The sequence below is a fragment of the Ostrinia furnacalis genome, unplaced genomic scaffold, assembly GCF_004193835.3.
Source record: "Ostrinia furnacalis isolate ACB-3 unplaced genomic scaffold, ASM419383v2 OfSCF6001, whole genome shotgun sequence".
NCBI classification, from domain to species: Eukaryota; Metazoa; Arthropoda; class Insecta; order Lepidoptera; family Crambidae; genus Ostrinia; species Ostrinia furnacalis.
The window spans coordinates 54083-76454 of NW_021136240.1; the positions used below are offsets into that span (position 1 = coordinate 54083).

A 22372-nucleotide genomic window follows, 5' to 3' on the forward strand; every position below is an offset into this window, starting at 1 on the left:
AGCGCTCACCAGTTAGCGCCACTGTAGAGTAAGGTCCTGTCACTTGCTAGTAGCGAAGACAGTGGCACCAACTGGTGAGCGCCAAAGTGGTAGCAGGACTATCGCATTTGCACTCATCAAGATGGCGCCACTGTAGAGTAAGGTCCTGTCAATCGCCAGGGGTGCCAACTGTTAAGTATAAAAACGATAGCCCTCATTGATTTCTCACTGAATGTAAATGTATTGAAAGTTGAAATGTAATTGTTTACAGTACACTTTTTTCTTATGTCAAAATGTCTCATACCTACTATTCCAAGATCGTGACTTTGTAATGAAATTATTTTAAATTAATTAAAAGCTTTGCTAAAAATTCAGCTCTTAGATTGTAAAATGTAACATAAAATTCGATTCTGCGCACTTATAGACGCCAGACTTAGCGATAAAGAGCTGGCTCATTTAATTTGCAGTGTGGCGTTGATTGCTACATGATTATAATGTATTTATAAATTAAATTCACCGCCTCATATAAAATTATTCGCTAATAAAGTCTGTGGCCGGTCGATAAGACTGTAGAAATAATTAGTTAGTTTTGCTAGATTAGTATTGAAATAGTATTTAATATCCAATGGAAGTTTGATAAGGCTGCTGTCTTGATTTGACTTTTAATACATGACAGAATCGGTAATTTTAATTAATATTGTAGTTAGTAGTTCAATCAATCAATTAATCGTGACATTTGATTAAATTATTAATTTATTTTATCAATCAATTACTCTACCTACAGCAGTTGAAAAAAGATCTGAATTATAGAAAGTCTGACTTGGCAGCAAGAAAATATAGGTTAAGTTAATCCCACAGTACAAGTGCAATCTAAATTATTGAATCTCTAAAGAATATTAGGTATAGTTCCAAAATACTGGACTGTCCTATCGATGACATTGACAGTGGGGCGCCACCGTCAATACCGGATTGCTGGTTCCGATTTTTGCCATGATGGAAACCATATAGTTGATCGATGGTAGCGCCCCCCTGTCATTGAGTTTGGTGGGACAGTTCAGCGTGGGTCATCTATAATAGTTCCTGGCTATGAAGAATGTCGTCTCTGTCACACTTATTTGGCAGCTATCACTTTTTAATCTTCAAGTTAAATGAGGAAAAGAGACGGCAATGTGTATTACTTCTTCCAGGTATTGTAATAAGGAGGCAACCGCCATTTTGACATTCTAAAAGACTCAAGCGCATTTACTTACTTTGATATTTTTTACAATTTGTTTTGATGATTTTTTTACAAGTATTGTATATTTGTGTCATATATTAGTACGATTTAGTTGTAGATGTTGATTGTATTTGTAAGTTATTTGCACAAATCTTAGATAGCATACATGGTAGTCACAATTTTGATAAAACTTATGTGTTGTGTAAAATCAGCACAAAGAAATCCACGTGTCATGCAAAAATCCAGTGAAATAAATAAAAATACGGACCAATGTGGTTCGTAAGTTTTGATGTAACAAGTAACTAATGCTTGAAGTTAATAAATCGTATTATGAGTGAATCACAGTATTTTGTATAGGTGTTATGTAACTTAGTTTATTACCATATCATAGTATAGAATTTATGATATTTATTATTATTAATTAGGAAAGTAAAAAGCTGTTAAGCGCAAAATGTGGCTAAGAAAAGTGAATATGCAAAAGCTGTGCATAACTTAATCTTTTTATAAAAAAATATTCAGTGAAGTAACTAACAAAAAAATTTACTTTTATAAAATTATATTCTAAAAATTACTTAATATTGATAAGCAAGCCAAAACTGCGCAGTGTTTTGATGAGACTGTAAAAAAACGTTTGATATTTTTAAACCTTTTTAAAAATAATGGTTGTGCAATGTGCATAGACGACGCGAGACTCAAATCAAAACCATAGATCATAGAAAAATGAACCCAAAATCATTGGGATTCCATTGCTACTGAACATATCAACAAGAGAAAAATCGACAAATGAATGCCATAAGATCCTACATAAGAACTACGTTGGGTCTTTTGCAATCTTTTACTCATGCTTTAAAATGGAAGGAAGGAATGAGACATATTATAATAAATTAGTATCAATTTTATATGAAACTTTAAATGCTCAAATTGCCTTTGTAAAATGCTTGTGCCTGCTTGGAACGTAAGGAATTGTAGATATAAACGTTTTGGAGGATTGTCTAGGATAATAATTTCAAACTAGTGGTGTTCATGAAATTTTATATAAATAGCAGAAGGTTTATACTATATCTATCACAAATATTGTTTACATTGATATTATTTAATTTTTATACTGTTATAATACGCTCCTGTTACGAAATGACATGGTATAGTACTTATTCAATATGCAAAAAATGTGTTTGTTTGTCACAAGTCGGTTTTAATTTGGCAAGGACTGAATACTCGGGATTCTCAGCACAAATTTTTGCCTTTAGGAAATTATAAGCACTACTTAAATTGTAATCGTTTGTAAAACAATTTGTACACTTTTGTATTTTTAAATATAAAGTGAATTTTGCAGTGAATCTTTTATTTTGCAGCATTATAATTATAATGTATTGTTATCTAATAGTTATCTTAATTCTAAGCATAATGGTGTCATGAATATAATTATTGCACAAATCCGTAATAACTAAACGATAATAATACTTTGAAAAATACATTAATAACGTGAAACAAAACAAAACATGGCGTTGCTGTAATATTAGCGTTAACAGATTAAGCTGACTCATTTTCAATACAGTTTCAGTCGGTCTACAATATTTAATGTGACGTCATAATTTCACAAAATCTAACAAAGACGGTCTTAAATACATTAAACTACGAGCACAGCCGGCGTAATATTAAAATTAAAAACAATAACAACAAAAATCTTGATTTTAGTTATTCCCAGGACTGTTCATAGGTAGCATAGTGTATGCAGCCGTCGGTGCCGTATACATATGAGTTATGAAACCTCCTCGAGACTGGTATTTGGGTACATAGACGAAGAGCCAGATGGCTATGGATGCTAGACACACGCAAAACGCGATGACGGCGATGACCAACCCTATGTGGTGAACGGTCAGGGTACAAGAGAAGTATTTGGAGTCGAGCTCGAAGATCTTGCTGTTGTAGAAAGGTTTTGGCGAGCCGCACCTGAAAGAGTAGATTTATTTTCAGGGGTTTGAAACATGTTTAGTTTCTCTTGGGTACTTAGAATTTTATTGTCTATCAAAGGAATTGCCATTTGTAAAGCTAATGTCGTCACAAAAGATCGTCTACTAATGCTCTACTTTAATTAATGTGCAAAGTATCAGAGATGGAAAATTATTTGCCGGTAATCTCAGATTAATTAGCTGTAAATTAATGACGTCATTGTAGTGGTTATCATATTCTTTGTTTTGAGAAACTTGTTTTGTAAAACGGTTATTGAACTTTAAATAGAAAAATAATAATAATGATAAAGCACTCACCTCAAATGTTCGTAATATTCGGGCTGTATCTGTAGCGTTTTTAACCACGTCAACTCACAGTCGCACTTCCACGGGTTGCCTTGAAGGTCCAGCAGATTCAGCTGCCCGAACGGCACCGCCAGATCTTTCTCTAGCTTCGACAGTCTTGATCCTTTCAGGGACAGTTTTTCCAAAACAAAATAATCCGGGTCATCCAAAACCTCCTGTCCGAAAGCTAGAGAGCTGAATACTGTTAAGTTCTTATTCCTCTCCAGTTCTAGATGTTCCAGACCATGTAAAGGCGCGAAAACATATTCGGGAACCTCTTTGATTCGTAAATTATTCAGTTTCAGCACTTTAAGTCCAGGCAGCTCCGAAAAATCCTCTTCGGAGATTTCCGTGATCGGATTGTCGGACAAATCCAAATATTCCAACGTGAACGGGAATTCGAACGTGTCCGTCAAATTGTTGTGCGAAATGATTAGTGTTCTTATGTCGTAAGCGTCCGAGAAAAAGTTGTCGGGAACTTCATTTAAATGTAGGCCGCTTATACTCAAGCTCTGTATTTTGTGCGTCAGTCCGAATCCCTCCCTATCAAACAAACTAGTGTCCATCAGATCGGGCCCTAGGACGTTATTGTCCAAAACGAGTTCGTTCAGATTACTCAGCCGATGGAAACCGACATTTTCGTGAGTCGTTAATCTATTGTTAGCCAAATTCAAATACTCCAATTTATTCACACCTCTGAACGCTTCTTTGTCTATGTATTCCAGTCTGTTGTGACTCAAATCCAACCATTTCAGTCGAGGAAAACGCAATATCTTGGTTCTTATTTCTTTGATTGCGTTGTTATCTAAACTTAGCTCGATCAGTGTAGTCGACTTTAGGATATTAGATGCTTCCAGCTGTGTGATGTTGTTTGACGACAGATCCAAGGAGTACACAACACTTGGAAGGCTGAAGTTAGTCCTAAAAATGTTCGCACTACCGTTGTAATATGAACAGTCAACATTTTCTCCTAGATAGTCTTGATTATCTTGCACATTATCTCGGCACACACAGTCTGCACAAATGTTTGCACTAATAACATTATAACTGATGATCAAGGTGATTATTATGAAGGGTTTCATTTTCCGTTGGCTCGCTAGGAGGCAGTGATACGTAGTGAAATTGTTATCAGAGCCGGGCGTGTGATAGCGTTATCATATCGATATTCCTTTTGTTGGTCATTTCGCTTTGTTTACTAGCGCGCGCCTGATAAAGGTGAGCGCTGATGACACACTTCTCGCGGACCGATAATAATAGACTCTATTGACATGGCATCACGGCACGTGACGTCGCCTTTCTTATTCAAATATTATGGATTTAGATTCTAGACAAAGGTTTACATTTTTATTTATTCAAATTAAAATCCGCACAGATAGGTACTACAGAATACTGAATAGGAATACATACATATGGAATGAATTTAATAAAAACAATAGGTTCTTAATGTATTACATTTATTTCACTGTTTTTGCACGTAAAGTTGTAATATACAAATGAAAGACTTAATATTAATAGTCAATATCTACCAGTCAATCATTGGCCAAGCAGATATATTCAGAAATCAGAATAAATTATGGTGGTGGTGAACAAGATATCATAATTTATTAGAAAAAACATTGTATGTATTTACAGTTTACAAGCTTATTAATTTCTACTCAAAAATACTTGTTTAAATGGATTTTATCGCAAAGATTCAGGTTAATATTTAAAGGAAGTCGTTTTGGTCGAGTCAGAAACGACTACGTGTGTTTTGGACGATGCCTTTCGCAGTTGGATCCTCGTGAGCCTGTAAGACAAAAAGAAGTTTTATTTTTCCTTCGACACCGTCATCTTTCAGAAATCAATCAGTTATCGCAGCGTAAGTAAATGGTAACATATGTAGTTAAAATAAAAGTAACATATTGATTAGTTTAGAAGTGGTTAGAGGTTGTGGTTACATAGTTCAATTTATTACAGGTTACAACTCGCCCATCATACGCTACATAAGGTGTGCTTCTGAGCTCGTTCACTAGGAAAGCTGTACTACACAAATAGCTTAAAGACAATAGGAGTCCTGGGCTCGGTTTTCCATAGCTGTTTTTGTGTGAGAGAGACAGAGAAGAGGGGGTATCCTTAGATCCTTAGGTAGAAGTCCTAGGGCCGGTGTACCACAGCTCGTTCTTTACACACTCCAGCTAGTCTTATTCTAAAGCCTGGTCCGTGAGCACGTAGAATCCCGTCCAATGACCCCAAGCTGCCCATCCTTGTCGCTCGCACGTAATTATGTTGCTGTCGCGCTCGCACACTCACTGCGGGCGCGCGTCGCACAGTCGCGACAGCAATATAATTACGCGCGAGCGATAAGGATGGGTAGCTTGGGGTCATTGGACGGGATTCTACGTGCTCAGGGACCAGGCTTTAGCATGAGTGACGGGAGTGGACTTCAGGCTTGTTCTAGTTACCTTGATGACAATAGAAGTCCTAGGCCCGGTGTTCCACAGTTCCCCGCGCTCGTCCACGAAGGCGCATTCCACAGCCACAGTGTAGAGGCCAGCAGCGTTGACGCCGACCAGTTGCTGCGCCGCGAAGAAGTCGCGCACTGGTGTTACTGTTTGAACTGCTGTTAGGGCTGGCTGGATGTTTGTAAGCTCCACCGTCTGTTACATTTGAATAAAATAGAATGGACTTTATTGAACACAGTGAGCACAATTTATAAATAAACAATAACCAAGAGGAAAAAAGCCAATAAGCTCTGCATTTATCTTGAAGCTGGTCTTCCGTGGAAGCCCTTGTATGGATTAACATTACTGTCACGAAGCCGTAACAGTAGAGTAGGGTTGCATGTATGTGTAAAAGTGATTTATAAAAGTAAAATTGCAAGAAAATAACATGACTTCAAGAAGAGCATAAAAATGAGCGATTGAAAGCTAATAATATGAAGTGTGAAATGTGAATATGACTATTCCCATAAAAGTTACCTTTTCATTGCTTCGAGGGTGAGGTGTGGCGGTGACCGTGATTTGTACTCCTTTGACTTGACGCTGAGGCTGGCGTTTGCTAAAAAATAAAATACACATGGCATAAAATACCATGCTTGAGGCAGCTTTTGAAGTTTGGGAAGGAATTTAAAAGTATTTCACACAATGTCAAAGTACAAAAGGCGAACTATCAAATGGCAATTTTTTTCACTTTTGGGCCAAATCGTTTGGTTACTTAAAAGGGTCGTGTATACCCTGCTACAACTCATGCTGAGTTGGGGAACTTTTTTGCACATATTTGGTTTTATACTGTTTTTCTTTTCTTTTTGAACTGTTCTTTTTATTCTGTGTACCAAGTAAAAACATCTCTTCTAATACCTGAGCGGCACAGCCGGCAGCACAACGCCCTCAAGCTTCAGTGCCAGTCGATGCGACAGCGGTAACGTGGCCGCGTATTCCGCCGGCGGGGCCCTCCACGCCGGGGTCAACGACACCCGACACAAGGCGCCCCCCGCGCGCCCTGCGCACACGCCGCGCGCCCATACAGAGCCTACGCTGCAAGCGCGGACCGCGGCTAGGATGGCTTCGGCGTGCTGCAATAGAAGCGGCTTTATAACAATGGCATAAGGTCCACAGAGCCGCGGCGCGCGCCACGCTGGGGTCAATGACACCCGACACAAGGCGCCCCCCGCGCGCCCTGCGTGCCCATACAGAGCCCACGCTGCAAGCGCGGACCGCGGCTAGGATGGCCTCTGCGTGCTGGAATAGATATAAAAATCTTCTGTCGTGATTCGTGGCGGGGGTACAGTGCGACGAAATGCGCATACGCCGCGTGACATCAACAGCCCACGGTGCAGGCGCGGACCGCGGCTACGATGGCTATGGCATGCTAGAATAGAAGCGGCTTTATAACAATGGCATAAGGTCTACAGTGCCGCGGCGTGAAGGCGCCCCTCGCGAGTCCTGTGCATACACCGCGCGCTCATACAGAGCCTACGCTGCAAGCGCGGACCGCGGCTAGGATGGCTTCCGCGTGCTGCAATAGAAGCGGCTTTATAACAGTGGCTTAAGGTCCACAGTGCAGCGGCATGCGAGACAGTACGTGAGAATGGACGACAATCTTGTGACGAAGATATAAGGTTCAATATCCGTTGGGCGAGTTCATGGTCTGCGCACACGCCGCGCGCCCATACAGAGCCCACGCTGCAAGCGCGGACTGCGGCTAGGATGGCTTCGGCGTGCTGCAATACATGACGATCTTATAGCAACGATATAAGGTTCACAGTGCCGCGGCGCGCGCCACGCCGGCGTCAGAGACACCCGACGTAAAGCGCGTCCTGCGCATACGCCGCGCGCTCATACGGAGCCCACGCTGCAAGCGCGGACCGCGGCTAGGATGGCTTCCGCGTGCTGCAATAGAAGCGGCTTTATAACAATGGCATAAGGTCAACAGTGCCATGGCGCGTGCCAAGCCGGGGTCAATGACACGCGACACAAGGCGCCCCCCGCGCGCCCTGCGCACACGCCGCGCGCCCATACAGAGCCTACGCTGCAAGCGCGGACCGCGGCTAGGATGGCTTCTGCATGCTGCAATGGACAACAATCTTGTGACGAATGTTAAGATATAAGGTTCAATATTCGTTGGGCGAGTTCATGGTCTGCGCATACGCCGCGCGCCCATACAGAGCCCACGATGCAAGCGCAGATCGCGGCTAGGATGGCTTCGGCGTGCTGCAATAGAAGCGGCTTCATAACAATGTCATAAGGCCCAAAGTGCAGCGACATGCGGGACAGTGCGTGCTAGAATGGACAACAATCTTGTAACGAAGATATAAGGTTCAAAATCCTCTGTTGTGATCAGTGGGACGACATGCGCATACGCCGCGTGACATTAACAGCCCACGCTGCACGCGCGGACCGCGGCTAGGATGGCTTCGGCGTGCTGCAATAGAAGCGGCTTTATAACAATGGCATAAGGCCCAAAGTACAGCACACGCAGAACCGCAGCTAGGATTGCTTCCGCGTGCTGCAATGGACAATCTTGTGACGAAGATCAATATCAGGTTCAATATCCGTTGGGCGAGTTCATGGTCTGCGAATACGCCGCGCGCCCATAGAGCCCACGCTGCAAGCGCGGACTGCGGCTAGGATGGCTTCGGCGTGCTGCAATAAATTACGACCTTATAACAACTACATAAGGGCCACAGTGCAGCGACACAGCGCGGCGCTGGGTGCCAGCGCGATCATCTCCTCAAGACAGGCTTCTTCTCAGCACTGGCCCATTTATTGTCCCGAAGCAGTGGTAGGGTTAATATTGGGACGTGTAAAAGTGCTTTCTAAAAGTCTATTTGTAAAAATAAATGAATTTTATGATTTTTTTATGAATTTTATTTTACACGTGGGCCGGATCTCCTTGGCGACGACGTCTGACGTACTACTAGCTACTAGAACTGATGGGCATTGAGAAAGAAAAGTTGTCGAGTGGCGATCACGCACCAGAAGACGTAACGAAGCACCTGAATGCGGGAAGCGCAGAACAAGTCGTGGAAGTTTTAGCAAGCACTTTCCCAACAACTCATCCTGTTTATGTGTAGTTCCTTGGTCTATCTTAAGAAAATAAGCGAGTAATCCGTCAACAAAACCTAAAACTCACCCGATGCGTGATGCCCTGCCCCGTCGTCGGGTTATCAAACAACTTGGCGGAAATCTTGGCGAGCGCGGCGCTGGGAGCCGACGCGATCATCTCCTCGAGACACGTGGGCCGGATCTCCTTGACTACTCGCGACTTGCATTGGCAGAGTGGGGGACATATTTCGTAGAACTAAACCCTGGTCTGTGAGCACGTAGAATCCCGTCCAATGACCCCAAGCTACCCATCCCTATCGCTCGCGCGTAATTATGTTGCTGTCGCGCTCGCACACTCACTGCGGGCGCCCGTCGCACAGTCGCGACAGCAACATAATTACGCGCGAGCGATAGGGATGGGTAGCTTGGGGTCTTTGGACGGGATTCTACGTGCTCACGGACTAGGCTTTAATGGGTGTTGAGTCAGAAAAGTCACGTGGCGACCATGGATCAAAAGAGTCCTCCCCTCGGTGGAATAACAATCTGTGACGGTCGCGGGAAGCACCTGAATGGCGGGCAACACAGAACCAGTCCTTTGGGGAGATTAACAAGCAATTCACCTTACCCTGTGTGTAATTTCCTGGTTTATCATAGGAAAATTAGCGACAGAAACCCGTAACTCACCCTACCTATGTGTAATGCCCTGCCCCGTCGACACGTGGGCCGGATCTCCTTGGCTACGATGTCTGACAGCTTATTTAGACGGAGCACATGGCTCGTAGAACTGAAGAAAAGTTCTCGAGTGGCGACCATGTACCAGAAGACGTAATGCAGACACCTTTCACTCGGTGGACGGATATCTGGTAAAGGTCTTTGGAAACACCTGAATACGAGCAGCGCAGGACCGGTCCTTTGTAGAGATTAACGAGCAATGTGGATGCAAAAATCATCTGTATGTAATGTCCTGGTATATCTTAGGGAAATTAGGGTTAGGTATTATCTGGCCCACCGAAAATCTGGTCCGCGGACCAGTTAATGACTTTTTAAAATACTAGTCTTCATTTCGTCCGAAGGTCCGGGCCAGATAATACCTGTAAAATCACTAGGGTATAACTCGCCCAATCTATAGTGAGATTTAACATCTGTTCTCAGTTAAAGGATTCGTGATAAATTGTTAGTTAAATAGCCAAATTCAAATTTCAAGCCCTTATAATTTTAAACTAGGTAATGACTTCGTGCATCTAAAAAGTGGAAAAAAAGGTATGTTCACGGTCTATTTTTTATACCATTGAAAAATTTAAAACAAGCATCAAGCAAGTTTTGTCGGCGTGATTAATATACATACCTCCACAAAATAACAGCTCTCTATTCTCAATAGTTTCCAAGCAAAACCTCGGACAGACCGACAGACATATTATTATCGAAACTATACTCAACATCAAATAAACCGCACCTTCCGCGACGCGAACTTTAAAGATTTTCTTCTGACACAATCACAGTGCCCCAACTATATTGGTGTTATTTGAAAGCCCAATAAATATCCTTAAAGAAAATAACATTTAATCTATACTTATAATAAATCTGTAGAGAAGTCAATTCTGTACATGAAAAATATTTTCAAAATAACTATCAGGGGGTGATTAGTAATCGATACTGATGCCAAAAATGCAATCTGTATAATTTTTGTCTGTTTCGGATTTTAACGAAACTTAGTACAATTATTTTTTATACTCCTGGGCAGGTTATAGTATACTTAGAAATTCCCACGGGAACGGGAATTAGCGGGAAAATCCTTTTGTATGAAAAATCTAAACCGCTTAAGTTAGACGCTTGAAATTTGGCATGCAGGTATCTTAGTAAACTTAATGCTTAGTTACAACAGGATATTGCAAAATTCCCACGGGAACGGGAGTTAGCGGGAAATAATATTTGTATGAAAAAATCTAAACCGCGTAAAATAGATGAAGGGGGTAAAACGAGATCCACGCGTACGAAGTCGGGCGGCCGCTAGTTTCTTAATAAATGTTTAACATATTTTATACCATAAATGTGACTTGAAAAAAGACCTCACTTTGGGCTCACCTCTGGGATCAATCTGGCCATTTTTTTATGGTTATAAAACCAAATAATGACCACACATGTCCTCTTTAACAGATGAATAGCGATAAATCCCAACTTAAGTTTTATAGCCATAAAAGTTGGCTCAAGCGTAACTAGCTATTTTTTTTTAAGTGACTCTGGATCCTTCTAAAGACACATTTTTGGGGTAAAACCCTTTCCTTTAGTGAAATGAAGTTTAGAACTAGGCTTTAACTTAAATGGTGCCAATATTGGTGGGAAGTGGGGATGCATACGTTTGAAAGTGCTTGTTGCGGGAGGTGCGGTTTATTTTATCGAGTGTATAAGGGTTCCTTGACAGGACTACGGAACCCTTAAAATGATGGTTGTTTTAAAATTTTCAGGAGACGGTGAACGTACCTTTTTTTTCCACTTTTTAGATGCACTAAGTCATTACCTAGTTTAAAATTATAAGGGCTTGAAATTTGAATTTGGCTATTTAACTAACAATTTATCACGAATCCTTTAACTGAGAACAGATGTTAAATCTCACTATAGATTGGGCGAGTTATACCCTAGTGATTTTACAGGTATTATCTGGCCCGGACCTTCGGACGAGATGAAGACTAGTATTTTAAAAAGTTATTAACTGGTCCGCGGACCAGATTTTCGGTGGGCCAGATAATACCTAACCCGGAAATTAGCGACAGAATCCCTCAACTCACCCTATGCGTAATGCCCTGCCCCGTCGTAGGGTTGTCAAACAGCTTGGCAGAGATCTTGGCGAGCGCGGCGCTGGGTGCCAGCGCAATCATCTCCTCCAGACACGTAGGCCGGATCTCCTTGGCCACGATGTCCGACGGCTTGTCCTGTTGGTTGCACGTGACTCGGTCCAGGAAGTGGGCTAGTTGAGCGTATGTGTATTGTGCACTGGAGGTATGGTCAGGAAATTATTTGATTTTGACTTGCAATATACTGTTTTGGCCCTATTTTGGAGTGTTTCCTTGCTTCTTGCATAAGTTCACCACCGGCAGGCCTATCTCTACATACAGTCCACTCCACACCTTTTTAACATATATTCGAATACAGAGATAGACGCGGTATTAACCAATATGCACAGTGTCAGACTTCAGTTCGTCGCTTGCCTCTCTGACGTAACTGTCATTTTGCAAAATTGATTATGACGGTGCAGATAACTCAGTTTCGAAAAAAATTTCAGATACGTCAGTTAGAGAGGCAAGCGACGAGTTGAGATTGTGTTTGCTATTTGGGGCCTAACCTGAGTGGGCTTACATACATAAAAGTAAATGTATAAAAAAATTAAGAAAATTACACAGTGGAGAACCACCCGGTCTTTCCTAGGATCCTCTGTTGTTGAGGGTTTCGGGTGCAATGAGGGCTATCGTTTTTATTCTTAACAGTTGGCACCCCTGGCGATTGACAGGACCTTACTCTACAGTGGCGCCATCTTGATAAGTGCAAATGCGATAGTCCTCCTACCACTTTAGCGCTCACCAGTTGGTGCCACTGTCTTCGCTACTAGCAAGTGACAGGACCTTACTCTACAGTGGCGCTAACTGGCGAGCGCTAAAACGGTAGCCCTCATTAGCTTCTGCTTGGCCTGATCATCAGTTTCCTTCAGATGAGAATGAGATGCAGGCAAAGCTTACGGGACTATTCCCACCTTTCGTTCACACCACTGCAACTCCTGTGTAGCCAGGATCTACAGCTTGACCGCCACAAAAACCCAACCAATGAAGGTCAAGTTTGTCCCGGGGGAAAGTTAAACTGTCATTGGACCAGCAACGAAATTAATCAGAAGAACATAGGAGGAGTTCGAAATTAAGGTTCGATTTCCCTCCATTGCAAAGCGGATGACAGGTGACAAACAAAGGTTTAAAACCTTTAAGAAAAGATTATGCACCACGGACAAAAAAATTAATTAAGGGGACCTATCTTATGAGCAATTGGCAACTACCTGCCAATAATATTTTTCACAAAATCGATTAAAAGCACGGAAATTTTTCCTTGTCGCGACAAGATCGGTGTAACAAATTGCGGAAACAGATGTATGTTCTATTGAATTAAGCATTATATCACGTTTATGTTTCCAAAGATCACACTCCCACAAGATATGATGAGCAGACTGCTCATGGCAAAGCTTCCCCGTTGTGGTTATAATAAGTAAAGGATACATATGAAGGTGCGCTAGCGTAGTATTATCCGCGTGGAATGCAGTGCGCGCGATGGCTGCATAGCGCTGTGCCACCGCGCTCACAGCACGCGCCGCCCTGCGCGTCGCGCTCGCGCACGCGCCCGCCTTGGCCGCTGGGTCGCGCGCCGCCTGGAGGGAAAACATTGTTTTTTTTTTTTTTTTTTTTTTATAAATATCCTTAGACATTTTACACTGCGCTTCTAGTCCCAAATTAAGCAGAGCTTGTACTATGGGTACTAGACAACGGATATAAACATACTTAAATACTTTTTTTTTTGTAAATACATACGTATTATACATAGAAAACACCCAGTCCAGTACAAACAAATATGTTCATGCACACAAATGTTTGTACTGTGCGGGAATCGAACCAGCTACCTCCGGAATAGTAGTCCGTTTCGAACCACTACACCAAACGGCCGACAAATGTTGGCTCTATTATGAGCACGTTTTGGATTTAGAGGTTTAGTCACTAATAAGGGAAATTTTCAAACCAAAGCGGAGATGACACAAAGGGTGACGAAAGATATGAGCAGTCAATAAAAAACCAAGTTATTCACTCTTCATCTCTGCCCAGTGGCAGTGAGACGGTTGGGAAGAGTTCCACTCCGCTTCAGTGCACATAACCTGCCCACTATGCTTCTCACCTTCGTACAACTTATCTCGTCTCCACTTTGCTAGAAAAGGGCTATAATACGCTAACGCGGCGCTCAGCGCGATGTCTTTAACTATGCACCGACGCTTGCTGCAACGACGCTTTAATACAATGCACCTCCAAAAATATCTTGACGGTTTGTGCCACAGTACACTACGTAAGTGCAGACTTGCCTTAAGTTAAGTGTTCTATAACTTTGTGTATGTAGAACAACTGTGGGTGTAAGCAAATAAAGTCTAACCTGCGCATGAGCATGTGCGATTGCCGGCGGCGGCTGCGTGCAAGCAGCTCTCGCGGCGACCGCAGCCCTTGCTAAGGCCGCTAGAGCCTGGGCCCTTGCCCCCATGGCCGCGGCGGGGAGAGGGGCGCAGCCTCCGCAGCCGGCACAAGCGGCCGCGCAGCCGGCGCCCCAGCCACCCAAATACTTGTAGATAACGCTGTGGATTCTAATCAAACTAACCTGTGCGTGAGCATGTGCTATGCGCAGCGACCGCAGCCAATGCCTGCGCACGCGTACCCATTGCGGCGCTCAGCCTAAATACTTGTTCGCAATAAAAATCTAGATCCTAAATAAGGAATCTAACCTGCGCGTGAGCATGAGCTATCGCCGGCGGCGGCTGCGTGCAAGCAGCTCTCGCGGCGACCGCAGCCCTTGCTAAGGCCGCTAGAGCCTGCGCCCTAGCTCCCATAGCGGCAGCGGGCAGAGGGGCGCAGCCGCCGCAGCCGACACAAGCGGCCGCGCAGCCGGCGCCCCAACCGCAGCCCGCTACTTTTGGTAACATAGAGCTGTGAATTTGAAACAGATGACTGCTCTAACCTGCGCATGAGCGTGTGCTATGGCAGGCGGTGGTTGCGTGCAAGCAGCTCTCGCAGCGACCGCAGCCCTTGCTAAGGCCGCTAGAGCCTGGGCCCTAGCCCCCATAGCGGCAGCGGGCAGAGGGGCGCAGCCTCCGCAGCCGGCACAAGCGGCCGCGCAGCCGGCGCCCCAGCCGCAGCCCGCGCCGCCCCAGCCGCTGCTGACCTCCCAGCCGGAGCTGGCAGCTTCGAGCCCGCTTATGCCTGCCACCGAAAATGTCTACTAGACAAACTGTTCGAAAGTCGAGGCGTCATAACGAAGTTGTGCTACAAGTCACAACCTCGTTATGACGCCAGTTTTCACCATCAATCCCTAATTTTTAACTGACCCCTGTGGTGACAACAGGATTTGTTTTCATAGGGGTCACTTAAAAATTTGGGATTGATGGTGAAAACGGGCATTAGTCTATTGGCGAAAAGAGCAGATCACACAAAATCGCACTATAACAACTCAAGAACATTGAAAAATTGATTATTTTATTTTACTCTCACGCGGGAAGAGCCTGGATGCGGGCAGCGAGGACCGTTCATTGTGGAATCTTGGGGGAGGGGAAGCCTTTGTCCAACAGTGGACGTCATTTGGCAGAAACGAACGAACAATAAAAGAACTCTCACGTAAAAAAAAATATTTTGGAAAACCAACCAATAAGGTTGGTGTCACTACCAATCAATTTACTTTTTATATCCTTTGTATGAATCTTTGTATGAAATTGACAGTGTAAGCAGATGATGTCAGTAGTACAACTAAACAAAAGAATCCAATTGAGTGACAACTATTTAACAGAACACAAGTTACCTTCTTTCAGCAGTAAAGCGTCGGCGGAGGCAGCTCTGTGCAGCGCCGTGAGCCAGCGCTGCGCCGACTCACTCGGCGCCTCTTCTGCGAGCCTCTTTAAAATATCCGCTGCTAGGTTCTGGTGGCCGTATCTGTCAACAATCACGTTGTGGTATTTGGTACGTACTTGGGTAATCCGATTATCCATCGCAATGCAAACATTTATGTGCACACTGGAGTGATTCTAACTCTCAATCATAACAACTTTTTGTATGGGATCAATATCGGAATCTTCCTTTCAAACACATCCAAAGAAGTGCGAATAGAATGTGAGGATCTGTGGCGACGCCACTACAAACTAGTGACCGACAGATGGCGCTGTTACTACTTCACTATGGCACACTCCGCCGCTCATACAAACCTGCATCGCGGTGACGGAGTTTTATATCCTGCCAAGTATATATAGGCAAACCAAGATGGTGTAAATTGGACCTTGGTCCCCGAGCATAACACCCGCTCGGAAGGAAGCACTAACATCTAAAGCCTGGTCCGTGAGCACGTAGAATTTTGTCCAATGACCCCAAGATACCCATCCTTATCGTTCGCGCGTAATTATATTGCTGTCGCGACTGTGCGACGGGCGCCCGCAGTGAGTGTGCGAGCGCGACAGCGACATAATTACGCGCGAGCGATAAGGATGGGTAGCTAGGGGTCATTGGACAAAATTATACGTGCTCACGGACCAGGCTTTAGCTTCCTTATTGTGGTTGAGCATCATATCCCCCAGATCTATTAAATCTCACTTCAAAGCAGCCCTAGCCACCCTGTATCTGGTCCAGCCATCAACTCCTCGGATGGCGTCCAGTATCTTCTGCTCCCACGAAGAGTTGATATTGTAAGTCAGAGCTGTGCCTGCCTGCTCTTGGAATAGAATTTATACAGCACCAGGCTTGTTCTATAGGGCTATACAAGAGACAGAAGAGAAACACACCTTAATGCAGCCCTAGCCACCCTGTATCTAGTCCAGCCATCTACTCCTCGGATGGTGTCAAGTATTTTCTGCTCCCATGAAGAATTGATCTTGTACGTCAGGGCTGTACCGGCTCGCTCTTGGAAAAGCACTGTACAGAGCAGAACTAGTGCTGTGCCGTCGTTGGAACTGTCCGTTGGTGCTTCGCTGAAGAAGAGCAAGTGTAGTTTTACATATTGAAGTATACTTCAGTTGAAAACAACGGATACTTTGGACCTTAGACCTTCCGCATCTTAAAGGTATTAGACTGAGAGCTGGTGAACGCCAGACCTACGTCATTTTATAAAAGCTGAAAGTTTGTCAGCGTCTGCTCCCAATATAGGATAGAATGTTGGTGAATCATGAAGTTTGGGTCACCGTGGCTTTGGCAGCTATCCTCAAAAAGTCTGGCAAGGAGTTGGAAGTGTCTGACTGATGTGGAAACAACTTCTAATCATTGCCCAAACATTATACATAAAAATCAGATTTTACAGTATAACGTAAGCCTAACTTTTACGGTGGCTTTTTTGGGCCATATTGGCTATAACATTGATGGTGTGACAGGAATATGGTCCCGCTTAACTTTGAATCATATTACATCGTCCTAAGGTCCAAAAGCATTAAAAAACTTTTTATAGTAAACAAAGGGTCAAAGCATCAGCTTTTGATCTCGCAACTCACCCTTTCTGCGCTGCATCAAGCGTTTGCAGCAACGCGGGCATGGCTGGAGCGATCGAATGCGGACAGTACGTAGACCCGCCCAGCGCTCCCAGCGCTTCAAGCAGCGCTAATATGCGCGGTCCGCCTTGCTTCCAGTCGCACTCTTGTAGCTGTATGCCTAGTACTGTGGCCGTGCGAGCCGCGTAGATCGTTGGCTCGGCGATGGAGAGTTTTACCTGCAGAAGAAAAAGTGTTTATTTTCATGGGGTATATCTAATGACATCTCTCAGCTAAGCTCCCTAGCTTTTAAAAGTGTCTTAAAGCGGGGGACTGTCCCTAAAAATCTGACTTCCCCCCTCTTCCCTGGGCCAGAAGCTAAATACTTCCTACAAAAGGTGGTATTGAGTTACCTAGTCAGTGCATAAAATATTTATTATTATGTGACTGGGTTTTTTCCCGCCGCTTTTCAGTATCAAACATATTATTCCTAAGCTAGGGATAACATATCATGCCATATTATAAGACATTCTTTATTGAAAATGAAAATGATATTTATTTAGTCCAAAAATATTACAGTACATGATCTGGTTACTGTTACATTCAGAATAAAAACGGATTACAATTTATACAACAGCATCACGTAAGTATGTACTAACAGCATCACTGGACTCCACACTAGGATTCCCTGTGTCGTGGAGACCAGTCTTCCCATTGAAATTTCGAGATAAAGTGCGTTGGGATTAGGGATATTTGGGATGAATTTAGGCGTATCCAACTTAAATGAGCCAGCTACTCGTAGCTAGCAAATTGTTGTAATGTTTTCTGAACAACATAAATATGCCACCAAATTGTTGATGGCAAAGTTAAGAAGGGTGTCATATGTGCAAGGTACTTATATTGTATTTTACCATGTGACAAGCAAATAAATAAACGTATTTTGTAATATTTCAAATTCTTACCAGACAGCGAAGAGCAATCCGCAGCGGCTTGATGTTGGTCGGGTCGTTGTCGACGCCTGTCGCTATCACCAGCGACTCCAGTGCCAGCATCAGCTCAGAACCATCTACTGGTAATGATTCTTCATAGCTGTAACCAATGCCATTTGGAATACAGGGTGGAATTTTGTAATGCCACCTGGAGGGAAAGTACTCTTAATATTGTAGATAGAAAAATGTTCTCAAAGAAAACATTCCTTTATTTTTTAAAAGAAATAGAACTGCATTCAAAGATTTCCAAAAATTTGCTTGCCACACCCGGGAATCGAACCAACTAAAATCTGTTAAAAATTACACCCTGTATTTTTATTACATCGATAGTTAGGGTTAAGTATAAGAATGAAATCTCTCTAACATACTTGATAAATCAAATGAAAGAAAAACCATGAAATCTTAAATTATTTTTATTATGTTACAGAAAAATTTATGGTATGGTAGTGTTTTTCGAAAAATTTTCGAAAATCTTTGAATGCAGTTCTCTTTCTTTTCAAAAATAAAGGAATGTTTTCTTTGAGAACATTTTTCTATCTACAATATTAAGAGTACATTCCCTCCAGGTGGCATTATGAAATTCCACCCTGTATATTAGTTTGGGAGGAGAATAGTTGAAGATTGGACTCGATGGAGCATTGAGCAATATTCGATGTCATTTAATAAGCGGTTGGAATTAAACGGGGTAAATTAACACAGTTATTTTTAAAGTGTCGCTGAAACGATGCAATGGACAGCTCGAAAGAGTGGAATCTCTAAGAGTAGGCGCACACCGTTGATTTTTCGTCGGCCGATAGTTTAGTCGGGCAGTTGATCAGTACGGGCATGTATGGGAGTGCGCACACTACGCCGATTCGATTTGGCCGATTCTTCATACAATTTAAAATCGGGCACAACTACCAGCCAACTAAAAATCAACGGTGTGCGCCTACTCTTAACTGTCTCACAGAAAGTGCAGGCAGCTGTGGAGTGTCGTATAGTCAGCGTCAAATAGTTCGTGACACATAAGGTTGTGTTGCCAACTTTTTGGCCACTTGCAAAATGGGACCAAATGCGATTGGGATCATTTTTCAATTTGTGACAAAATGCGAATGAGACGGTCTATGATGCGCAAACGTCCTGACAAGTACCAGTGGAGCACGATGCGCGTGAGCACGCCGCACGCGGTGGCGGCCTGCGGCAGGTGCGCGCTGAGCTTGGCTTTTAAATAATGATTGACACCCGGAATAACAGTCCTAGATCATTGACCAAAATCCAGTTCTCCAGGACTTCGAAATCCTGTTGAAAATCCTGGATAGCCAACCGACTCTGTTGTGGGACTGTCTGCGACAACCTGCACCTTGACTTCGCGCAAGTGTCCTGATTAGTGTTGAAAATGACCAAAGCGGCTGAATTTGACTGACCATCATTTACGGTCAAATTGGTTAAAAATGGTCAAAACAAGTCATAAACTGTCAAAAACGGTCAATTTGATTACAGTAATAGTTTAGTACTTTCTTAAGTTTTTTCTTAGATTTTGTGATTGATAAAAGTCTACAACATCTCAATTGAAATAAAAAAGTGGCTTGTAATGAATTATTACAGTGAGTCTACAACTTCTAAATTGAAACAATAAGTGTTTTGTAATGATTTATTGTATTTGTTTGCTGTCGATTAATCGTTTGAGTATGAATCGACAGCAAACAAATACAATATGGGCAGGAGGCTTTTGCCCATATAGGGGTGCCACAAGAGCGAAGACAAATGCTTCTAACTTAAATATTTAAAATTGTAAACTTGTGGAAATAAAAGCTTTTTTATTTATTTTATTTTAATGATTTATTGTGCTCTCTTTCTTTCCCTACGCAATTGCCTTGCACCGCGCTCACGTGCATTATAGTTGAATGGCAATGTCGCATCGCGGCGCACGTCAACTATGATGACGTCTTATTCTCTCTTAATTTATTACAAAATAACGTTCCTTCATTTAAAATTGCATATAAATTGGGTACCTAAATTAATAAATTATTCGGTAATTTGACCGGTCATTTATGGTATTTGGTCATCGTGACCGGTCAGATGTCAATTTACATCTCTAGTCCTGATACAGTACCAGTGGAGCACGATGCGCGTGAGCACGCCGCACGCGGTGGCGGCCTGTGGTAAGTGCGCGCTGAGCGCTGCGTCGGCGCAGTACTGACGCAGTGCGCTCGCTTGCTGCCCTGCTGCCGCGCAGATCGCTGGGCATTCCACCAGGATCTGATAAGAAGGTTAATAAAATAAGTATGAAAAGGACAGTTCACTAGGATTTGACCGCATGAGTGACGCTGATCGCTCGGCGCCGACGCTTCATACAATAGGCTAGATGACAAAATTACAATTATTTGTCCGTCAGACAGATAATTAGAAAATATTACTCTTTTTTTTATTTTCTTTCATAATTTAATAATAACAGTGCTACATCGAGTTGAAATGGCGCGATACGTCACGCTTGAGTAGAATTTTTACACAAAAATGACGTCACGCGACATTTCAACTCAATACATATAATACTGTAGTTATTCGATTATGAAAAAAATTAAAAAACATGTGTTCAAAATTGTTTTGATTATCTGTCTGACGGACTAAATAGAATTTCGATTTCATTACCCAGTCATCATCCCTATTCAGCTGTCAGCGTTGACGGTCAGCTTACGTTAGCGTGTCTTTGTTTTAGGTATTTTGCTTAGCATACCTTTGAATTTAAATTTCTCAATTATACATTGTGTAAAAGCTGCGCACGTGATATTGGCGGAACAGTGTGCCTTGTGGCGAAAATACACAAGTTCATCGCCATTAATAAAAGAAGAAGAAGAAGAAGACTCTAAAACCAGCCTTATAAATCGTTTCATCCACGAAGACACGACCCACCAATTTTTGGTCGAGGCAAGCGCGTGGTGCGAGGAGTTTGATCCGAGCAATCCGAGCGTCATTACTGTAGTGTGCGTGTGCACTCATGGATGATTTAGCGTGCACCGATAACACTCAAACATTAGCTGAAGAATGGTGGGGTGCGTCTTCGTGGATGAAACAATCTATACAAAAGCATGACAAGTAAAAATGTGTGAATCATACCCTTTCGTATCATAAAGGGTAAAGCTGTTATGTACCCAGTATCAACCAAGGATGTGATATTTCAAATTAAAAAATGTTTATTGTGATAAACAAAATGGTTATTTTTTATTTTGGGTTTTGATCCAGTGAATCAAAATAAATAAATCACATCCACAAAATAAGGGATAACATTATTGTCTTGTCAGATCTAGATGACGTTTATTACTTGTAACACGAGTAGTTATACTGAAATACTGAAATCCTAAACAGTATGAAGATGTCTATCACTAAATTTAGCGTTGTAATTCAGCAATAGGTTGTTGTTGGAATCTCATAGTAGAAATACAAAGAAATGAGCTTAATAAGAATCTGTTCACTACTAACCTCCATAACCTGCAAGCAGAGCATGGTATGCTCCTGATCCTGGCTATCCGTAGCTGCCCGCACGAGGTCCTGGATGCACTGGAGCGGCCACAGCGCGGCGTGCTCGGCCAGCTTCTTCAGCCCTACCAGCGCGGCGCGGCGGACGGCGGAGCGCGCGTCGTTCATGGCCAAGCTTAGAAGGAGTTCCACCTGGGAGCATATTTTTTTGTCATCTCATAAGCTGTAGGATCTTTAGGTTCATATATAGTCTGGTCCGTGAGCACGTAGAATTTTGTCCAATGACCCCAAGCTACCCATCCTTATCGTTCGCGCGTAATTATGTTGCTATCGCGCTCGCACACTCACTGCCGGTGCCAGTCGCACAGTCGCGACAGCAATATAATTACGCGCGAGCGATAAGGGTGGGTAGCTAGGGGTCATTGGACAAAATTCTACGTGCTCACGGACCGGGCTTTAGTAAATAGAACACATTTTGTGAACAGTATTCTGGACAATAATAGAAGTATAGATGACCCATGCTGAAATGTCCCACCAAACTCAATGACAGGGGGGCGCTACCATCGTTCAACTGTATGGTTTCCAACATGACAAAAATCCGAAGCAGCGATCCGGTATTGACGGTGGCGCCCCACTGTCAATGTCATGGCCGTTAGGACAGTTCAGTATTTTGGAACTATATCCTTGTTAAGACT

The 22372-nt window shown here is 43.0% G+C and overlaps 4 protein-coding genes across 4 annotated transcripts in view; all 4 read right to left on the minus strand.

Annotated features, from left to right (window-relative positions):
- Window positions 1-22372, minus strand: part of LOC114361796 (uncharacterized) — a 79547-nt gene that overhangs the window by 48818 nt on the left and 8357 nt on the right. The window lies entirely within an intron of this gene.
- LOC114361793 (insulin-like growth factor-binding protein complex acid labile subunit) lies at window positions 2791-4631 on the minus strand. The gene is made up of 2 exons (XM_028316982.1): window positions 3463-4631; window positions 2791-3145 (listed from the first exon to the last, which is right to left on the minus strand). The coding sequence occupies exons 1-2, from the start codon at window positions 4569-4571 to the stop codon at window positions 2887-2889; spliced, it is 1368 nt and encodes a 455-aa protein (XP_028172783.1). The 5' UTR covers window positions 4572-4631; the 3' UTR covers window positions 2791-2886.
- Window positions 5149-12021, minus strand: LOC114361798 (Integrator complex subunit 7). The gene is made up of 5 exons (XM_028316988.1): window positions 11795-12021; window positions 6825-7039; window positions 6447-6525; window positions 5931-6125; window positions 5149-5275 (listed from the first exon to the last, which is right to left on the minus strand). Exons 1-5 carry the CDS (start codon window positions 11882-11884, stop codon window positions 5219-5221), a joined length of 636 nt encoding a protein of 211 aa, XP_028172789.1. The 5' UTR covers window positions 11885-12021; the 3' UTR covers window positions 5149-5218.
- LOC114361815 (integrator complex subunit 7-like) lies at window positions 11974-21845 on the minus strand. Its single transcript, XM_028317002.1, has 11 exons — window positions 21681-21845; window positions 20317-20462; window positions 19355-19459; window positions 18198-18324; window positions 17260-17474; window positions 16561-16746; window positions 15591-15721; window positions 14794-14998; window positions 14524-14725; window positions 13191-13413; window positions 11974-11999 (listed from the first exon to the last, which is right to left on the minus strand). Exons 1-11 carry the CDS (start codon window positions 21843-21845, stop codon window positions 11974-11976), a joined length of 1731 nt encoding a protein of 576 aa, XP_028172803.1.